Source organism: Silene latifolia, chromosome 2 (genome assembly GCF_048544455.1).
Source record: "Silene latifolia isolate original U9 population chromosome 2, ASM4854445v1, whole genome shotgun sequence".
Classification (NCBI taxonomy): Eukaryota; Viridiplantae; Streptophyta; class Magnoliopsida; order Caryophyllales; family Caryophyllaceae; genus Silene; species Silene latifolia.
Genome location: NC_133527.1, coordinates 147,188,332 through 147,196,347, shown reverse-complemented (window position 1 = coordinate 147,196,347; position 8,016 = coordinate 147,188,332). Strand labels below are relative to the sequence as shown.

The 8,016-nt window shown below is 32.9% G+C and overlaps 3 protein-coding genes across 3 annotated transcripts; 2 read left to right on the top strand and 1 right to left on the bottom strand.

The window, feature by feature from the left end:
* Positions 1–1,220: 1,220 nt before the first annotated feature.
* On the top strand, positions 1,221–3,166 carry LOC141641435 (protein FAR1-RELATED SEQUENCE 11-like). The gene is made up of 3 exons (XM_074450095.1): positions 1,221–1,349; positions 1,832–2,310; positions 2,879–3,166. The coding sequence occupies exons 1-3, from the start codon at positions 1,307–1,309 to the stop codon at positions 3,164–3,166; spliced, it is 810 nt and encodes a 269-aa protein (XP_074306196.1). The 5' UTR covers positions 1,221–1,306.
* A 395-nt stretch (positions 3,167–3,561) lies between these two features.
* LOC141641434 (protein FAR-RED ELONGATED HYPOCOTYL 3-like) lies at positions 3,562–5,060 on the top strand. Its single transcript, XM_074450094.1, has 2 exons — positions 3,562–4,016; positions 4,478–5,060. Exons 1-2 carry the CDS (start codon positions 3,562–3,564, stop codon positions 5,058–5,060), a joined length of 1,038 nt encoding a protein of 345 aa, XP_074306195.1.
* Positions 5,061–6,547: 1,487 nt separating this feature from the next.
* LOC141630592 (uncharacterized) lies at positions 6,548–7,569 on the bottom strand. The gene is made up of 3 exons (XM_074443379.1): positions 7,451–7,569; positions 7,070–7,348; positions 6,548–6,986 (listed from the first exon to the last, which is right to left on the bottom strand). The coding sequence occupies exons 1-3, from the start codon at positions 7,550–7,552 to the stop codon at positions 6,618–6,620; spliced, it is 750 nt and encodes a 249-aa protein (XP_074299480.1). The 5' UTR covers positions 7,553–7,569; the 3' UTR covers positions 6,548–6,617.
* Positions 7,570–8,016: the final 447 nt, after the last annotated feature.

Below are 8,016 nucleotides of genomic sequence, written 5' to 3'. Positions count from 1 at the left end.
AACTTGCCTCTTTAATTATTAAAATTACATAAAATATATATATATGGGAAATATATAAAGTTTCACTTGTATACCAATAAAGTTTCACTTGTAGACCATTAAAGTTGCAGTCGTAAATTAGAGGAATTATGTTTCACCAGTAAACTACTAAAGTTACAGGACATGGACTAAAATTTCAGTCGTTAAAGTTATTCTCCTAAGAGAATAAAGTTTCATAATTTATGATTAAAGTTTCATAATTTATGATTAAAGTTATATAAACTTTAAAATTATATTAATACATAAATTCAATTTTTATATTAGAAATGACTTAAAAAACATTAAAGTTTTACTCGTTAAACATTAAAGTTTCACCCCGTAAATATTAAAGTTACGTCGATAAATGAGTGAAATTAAATAAATTTTAGTCACAGTTACTTTATTACATAAATCCAAAATTTTTTATTAAAAATGACTTAAAAAAATTAAAGTTTCATTTTTAGGCATTAAAGTTGCACTCGTATACCATTAAAGTTAGAGTCAAAAATCTGTTAAATTTAAAAAATATTAGTTATAATTACATTATTTCATAAATCAAATTTTTTTTGTTAGAAATGGTTTGAAAAAAATTAAAGTTACACTTTTAAGCATTAAAGTTTCACTTGAAAAACATTAAAATTATATTCAAAAATACTTAAATTTTATAATTTTGTTAAAAAATGACTTTAATAATTTAAAGTTACAATTCTAAAGAATTAAAGTTTCATTCACATATTAAAGTTTCACTTATAAAACATTAAAGTTTCATTCTAAAAATTGTTTAAAAGTTTCAAATCTCAACCATCAATCTTAGAAGATCAATGGCTTAGATTAGGACTTAGGGACTCAAATATATAGGTGGACTCATTTGAACTTCACTCTATATATATATATATATATATAGAGAGAGCCAAGTTCAAATGAGTCCACTCAAATATATGAGTCCCTAAGTCCTTTTTTTGGCCATTGGATTAGGTGAAACCAAGGGTTGAGATTTGTTTTGAGTTTTACGTAAAAAAAAAAAAAAGAAATCAACTAATAATCATAATCAATACACTTTTTATTCTCCCAACACTGATTACCTCGTATTCATTAGCACAACTGTAATATCCCTTTCACGTTCAATTGTATTGTTCTCTCTAACCCTTTCTTCTTCCTCATATTACTCCCTAAAAAATTAATCTTCATACTGGTTTAATAACATCCTTTCATCCTTTAGTTAGTTCTTTAATATTTACTTAAATTTTCGACCATATTCATCCTCTATTTAGTTCATCACTTATATTTCATGGCTGATATGGAGATTGTGGCTTATGAGGCTGTTGAGAATGGTAAGATGAGTACTTCTAATTTAATTGTTCTATAGAGATATTTTACTAGTTATCATTGTTAAACGTATGTATAGTTAGAAAAGGAATTGTGTTTATATGAGTAGTAATATTTGCACGGTGTGAAATTTATCTTTATATTTTTTTGCGTGATGGAAGATGAACATGTCGTGTTTGTAAGTAAGACATATTAGAAGAGGCAGAGGAAAATAGGTAAGCGAAAAAAAGGTTACGAAACTTTTTTTTTATTTTTAGACGATGGAGGTAAGGGAGACGAGTAGTCGTATGCTTTAGTTTTTGGTTTAGGGTTGGTGACAACTTTTGGCTTTATTAAAGTTTCAGTTGTTTTACATTAGGGTTTTTTAGCAGATTTTTGGTAATTATTATGTTTGTACGTTGGTTTAGTTTCCGTTGATTAATGTTTTTCATTTTTTATTTTGTACTGAACTTTTTTTTTTTTGATTATTTTGTGTCGTCAGTTGCAGCTGATGTAGATGATGAAACAATTCCACCGGTGTCAGAGGAAGACTTTTGTAAGCAGTTGGAGGATGTATTTACTCCATACATTGGGATGGAGTTTGGGGATATTGAGGAAGCTATAACATTTTATAAGGTGTACGCACTTGGGGTTGGGTTCGATGTGAGAAAATACACAACTAAAAAGTGGCGTGACGGTACTATAAAATCAAAATTATTGGTTTGTAATAGGGAGGGGTTTACAAAATCAAGTAACGAAAGTCCGGGTAAGGAAGAAGATGGAAGTAAGCAGGAGAGAAGAAATAAGCTTAAGAGGATTGGTTGTAAAGCTCGGATGAGGTTATTTTCGAAGAATGGTGTGCTTTTAGTGGACCGGTTTCATGAAGAACATAATCACGAGCTTGTTGCTGTCAAAGATAGAGAGTTTCAAAAATTATCCAAAAACATTTCCAAGTATCACATGGGACTAATTGTCTCAAATTCAAGGGTTAGTAACTTAAAGTTTTAAAAGTTAGAGGTTAAAGTTTCACAATGTACTTTTAAAGTTTCATTAGTGAGTGTGGGTTATGGAGTCATAGTTTTTATGTTGTAAGTTGTTGATGTTTAAATTTTTGTATATTACAATTTCGTAGTTCACGCATAAAGTTCCATTATTGAAATATGTAGTTGAATTTCCGGAAATAGATTTAATGTTTCATAAAATGTGAATTAGACTTTCAAAATTGTCTTTAAATGTTTCACTTTGCTATATTTGACATTTGCGGACATGAACTGTGTTGAAGTTGCAAAATTTGTCGTTAAAATTTTAAAGTTAACATCTAAAGTTTTAGTGCTCAGTTCAAATGTTAAAAGACATGAAAGATAATGTTGTAATTTTTTTTTCCATCATCTGAGTTAAAGTTTCTTAAAAGAGTGTTGAATTTTTGAATGGAACGGTTAAAATTTCATTGACAGTTACGTTTGTGAGAATGAATTTAACTGGACAGGGTTAAAGTTTGAATGTTCGAGTGTGAATTTAATTTCTGTTCTGACGTTCGTTTGTTAATTCATTGCAGCTGAATATTGGAGCAACAAGAACTTACAGAATGTGTAAGGAGGTTGTTAATGGGTTCCACAATATAGGGGCTAGTTTGAACGACTTCAAAAATTTTCAAAGAGACATAAAGTGTTTTATTCATGAAAGGGACGGACAACTTTTCATTGATCACTTCAAGAGCATGGCAGAGACTCGGCCAGACTTCTACTTCGACTATGATGTTGACGTAGATGGTAGCCTACGACGCGCAATTTGGGTGGATGGCATTGGTAGGAGGAACTACTCTGTCTTTGGAGATGCCGTTTAAATGCGACCCTACTTACTCCACTAACAAGTACAAGATGGTTTTCACTCCCTTCACAGGGATTGACAACCATAAACGATCAATAACTTTCTGTTGTGCCCTTATAGCGAAAGAAACTACGGAATCGTTTAATTGGGTGTTCGAGAGGTTTTTGATTGCTATGGGGGAAAGGAACCAGAGTACATAATAACAGATCAAGATCCTGGAATAATTGCGTCAGTACCCGAAAAATTCAAGACAGCACGGCACCGGTTCTGCATGTGGCACATTATGAATAAGGTTCCTTGTAAGTATGGTAGCAAAAGGAAAGATTACCAGGTATTTCTAAAAAAGTTAAATGCTATTGTATGGGACGAGGAACTTGAAGCGAGGAGTTCGACAATATATGGTCAGCAATAATGGAGGAACACGTACCCATTGACATTGAATGGTTTACGGACTGCTATGATATAAGGAGGCAGTGGGTGATGGCGCACTGTAAGGACTTGAGAATGGGTGGTATTATGAGGACGACACAGCGGTCGGAAAGTGAAAACAGTTTTTTCAAGAGGTTTGAGGCGAGAAATGGTACTCTTGTTGAGTTTTGGATGCGCTTTGAAAGTGCTTTGGACCAACAAAGACACAACCAAAAGAGGCTTGATAACGAAAACCGTCACTCAAACCCAAAGTTATGCAGTAAGTTGGCAATAGAGAGTGATGGTGCGAAGATTTACACACATGATATTTTTGAGGAGTTTCAAGAGGAGTTAAAAAATGCAATTGGTGGATTTAGTTGCAAGGGTTTCTTGGAGTCGAACAACTTAGAGGTTACTACGTTGAAGGATTCATTGGGAGGCCGTAATTTTGATGTTCAGTATAACCCAGGTATGAGTAATTTAGTACGTTGTTGATTTATTACTTGTTAAGAGGTGTTTTACATAGTTGAAGTATTAGAATTTCATGAAATTGTCTTAAAGTTTCAAAGTTTAAGTAATAAAGTTTTACATAGTTGAAGTATTAGTACGTTGATTTTTTACTTGTTCAGGAGTGTTTTACATAGTTGAAAAATTAAAATTTCATGAAATTGTCTTGAAGTTTCAAAGTATAAGAAATAAAGTTTTACATATTTGAAGTATTAGTACGTTAATTTATTACTTGTTAAGAAGTGTTTTAGATAGTTGAGGTATTAGAATTTCATGAAATTGTCTTAAAGTTTCAAAGTGTAAGTAATAAAGTTTCTATTAGTCATGAAAGTTTCAATTTCATTTGATAACTCGGGGACTTTTGAGGCGAAATGTTCTGTAAACTTTTTGAGAGGAAGGGACTACTCTGCAGGCACATAATTTGGATTTATTCCGGTAATGGGGTTAAAAAAATTCCGGAATCTGCAATTGCTAGGAGATGGACAAAGGATGCATTGCGGAGTGGACACAATAGTACAGGGGAGTGTACAGATGACATGGATATTGTAGACAGTAAGCAACTTCAGATGACAAAATTGTGGTCGGAAATTCACGAAACAATTGGGGTGCTTGTTGATAAGGAAAAGGAAGACGTTGAAGGTCTTACTAATTTAATAAGGGAATTTAGAGAGAAGCTGACACCGGTAGGTGAGAAGTTGAATAAACAACAGCAAATGGAGAAATTGCTTGGTTGTAAAGCTAGTAAGGAGATTTCTATACTGCCACCTAAATATTCCAAAAACAAAGGGAGTGGAAAAAGGATTTTGTCTAGTAAGGCGAAGGCCATTGCAATTGCCAGTAAGCCGAAACGCATGTGCAATAATTGCAAGCAAATGGCACACCATGACAAGAGGAACTGTCCTAACCCTTTTGCTGAGCATCCACCGCAATTGTCGGAATCATCTGAAGAAGAGGAGGAGGAAGAGGAAGAAGTAGACGACTTGTCGGAAGAGTAGGAATTTTTTTATATTAAAATGTATTCCTTGGAAGTAGATGTTTGTGTAGTCATGGTCTATGTTCGAATTTTTTTATTTTTAAATTTTGAAGTTTATGGTGAAATTTAAGGTAGACAATTTCTGGATTGAAAAATCCAATGCAGTGTTGAAGTTTCACAGTTATTCTGTTACAATTTCGAGGTTCAGGCATGAATTTTTAAAACTATTGCTTTGAAGTTTCAACAAGAGTGAGTTGAAGTTTCACAGTTGGTGCATAAAGTTTCAGAATGTGAATAGCTTAGGTTAAAGTTTCAAAAGTTATGAGTTGCAATTTTAGAATGTGTCGTCAAAGTTTGAAAAAGTGACTGGATTTTTTAATTTTATCCGTTTGGTTGAAGTTTCAACTTCAGTGAGTTGAAGTTTCAATGTTGACAGTTAAAGTTTCACAATGTGGAGAATTCACTTGGTAGTGAAATATTGCAGGTTGAAATTCCAAAAGTTGTGTATTAAAATTTAAAAATGCGATGTCAAAGTTTTAGTAGTTAAAATTGGAATTTAAATATTATAAGTTTAAATATTGTTGGCTGAAGTTTTAAAATTTCTGATTTAAAGTTTTAAAATCCTTCGTCAAAGTTTCAGAAGTTTAGTTTGGAATTTTATTATTACATCCTTAGTTGAAGTTTCAACATGACTGAGTTGAAATCTCAAAGTTGAGGCTTAAAGTTTCAGATTGTCGACTATTGAAATGGAAATTAAATATAATTGGATGACGTTTCAAAGGCTGTGAGTTAAAATTTCGAAATGCGTCGTCAAAGTTTCAAAAGTTGTCTTTGGGATTTTATTATTGTATGTTTGATTGAAGATTCAACTTGAGTCAATTGAAATTTCGAAGTTAATGTTTAAAGTTTCAGAATGAGGAGGAGTCACTTGAAATGTGAATAGATTAGGTTAAAGTTTCAAAAGTTATAAGTTACAATTTCAGAATGTGTCGTCAAAGTTTCAAAAAGTGACTTTGGATTTTTTAATTTCATCCGTTTGGTTGAAGTTTCAACTTCAGTGAGTTGAAGTTTCAATGTTGACGATTAAAGTTTCACAATGTGGAGAATTCACGTGGTACTGAAATATTGTAGGTTGAAATTCCAAAAGTTGTGAATTAAAATTTTAAAATGCGCTGTCAAAGTTTCAGTAGTTAAAATTGGAATTTAAATATTATAAATTTAAATATTGTTGGCTGAAGTTTTAAAATTTATGATTTAAAGTTTTAAAATCCTTCGTCAAAGTTTCAGAAGTTTAGTTTGGAATTTTATTAGTACATGCTTAGTTGAAGTTTCAACATGACTGAGTTGAAATTTCAAAGTGGAGGCTTAAAGTTTCAGACTGGAAAATTCAATAAAGTTACAAAATTTTTAAACTAACATTTCAAACGATGGCCAAAAAGTTTCAACTGAAAACTTGCAGACTTTTTTCATTTAATGTTGATCCTGCTAGAAAAGTATAGCTAGTACAAATTTAACTACATTCAAAACAGTACACAAGATCAAACAGTAGTAGGCTACATGAAATATTAATAAAACATTGTTATTTTTTATTCAAGATCTTCGAAACTTTACGCCTAGCATATACGACTTGCCATAAGCTTTCCTTTTGAGCAATAAATTTCTTCACATTGTCCATGGTTTCTGCTCGAACTTTGTTCATATCGGATAATACAAGGGTCGCAGCCAGTTGGATACACAGATAGCGCCGGCCAACCTTCTTCGGAAGGTCTTCGTGCTCGAAAGGGGCACCCTCGTAACATAACATGTGCATCATTGTAAATAATCCAGACTCGAGATCGTTAGGTTTTGGACTCTGCCAACTTAATTTGATCTGGCGTTGCCTAAACTTAGCAACCTCTTCTGCTCCTGATACGCCTCTTGATTCCAGGTAGTCACTCATTGCACCGGACTGCACATAAGTAAGATGTAGTCATAAGTTAAGTTACATATTAGTTGCGTCAATATTCATCGTAGATATAGTAAGAAACTTACAATGATTTTAGACACCTTGAAGACTTTGGAACTCTTAAACTGCAGGTATAGCTGATGGTCAAGGACATCAATAGTCCTTGAAATGAAATTGATACATATGCAAGCAAAATGATCGTCAATATTTACTGGTACGAAGATGAGCTCTGCATTCAAGTTGAAGGTATGACCACAGTGCTTGATGTACAAGTCCCAAATATGGAACAACGTATCGTAATACGCACCAGTCTGCGTCTCCTGTACACCGGCTTCTTGGTTTTCCAACCATCGCATCACCACGTCCTGCGAAATATTTGTTCTTCTGACTGGGTACCGAATATTTCCATTTGAATTATATAAAGTTCATCAACTAAATGTCATCTGAATTTAAAAGTAGATGCGTACCGTGTGGCGTATGCCTAGGAAAGCCATTCTTTGTACTTCGTTTGCATCTGACTCTATTTGATTCAACAACTTGGACCAACATTCAATAACAGTTGAGGACATTTTGCTATCAGGTAGCAATGACATAATCTCATCCCTACAAAGTACGGCATTGACTCCGTAATCGCCAATTGTTCCTGCAGCGTGAAATAAATGCGTCGTAAAAGTTAACTTTGGGATATTAATATTAACTGCTTGGTTGAAGTTTGAACTTTAGTGAATTGAAATTTCAAAGTTTATGCTTAAAGTTTCAGAATGTGGAGGAGTCACTTGAAATGTGAATAGTTTAGATTAAAATTTCAATAGTTGTGAGTTAGAATTTCAGAATGTCTCGTCAAAGTTTCAAAATGTGATTTTGGTTTTTTATTTTCATCCGTTCGGTTGAAGTTTCAACTTGAAATAAAAATAAAAAACCAATGCAACTTATATGGTAAGTGCTTACTCACATTACAAATATACTTCAATTGGCTATATGAACCAATACAGGTTAGACAACCAACTTACCTCGGGTCCAAATCGTGGTCGTC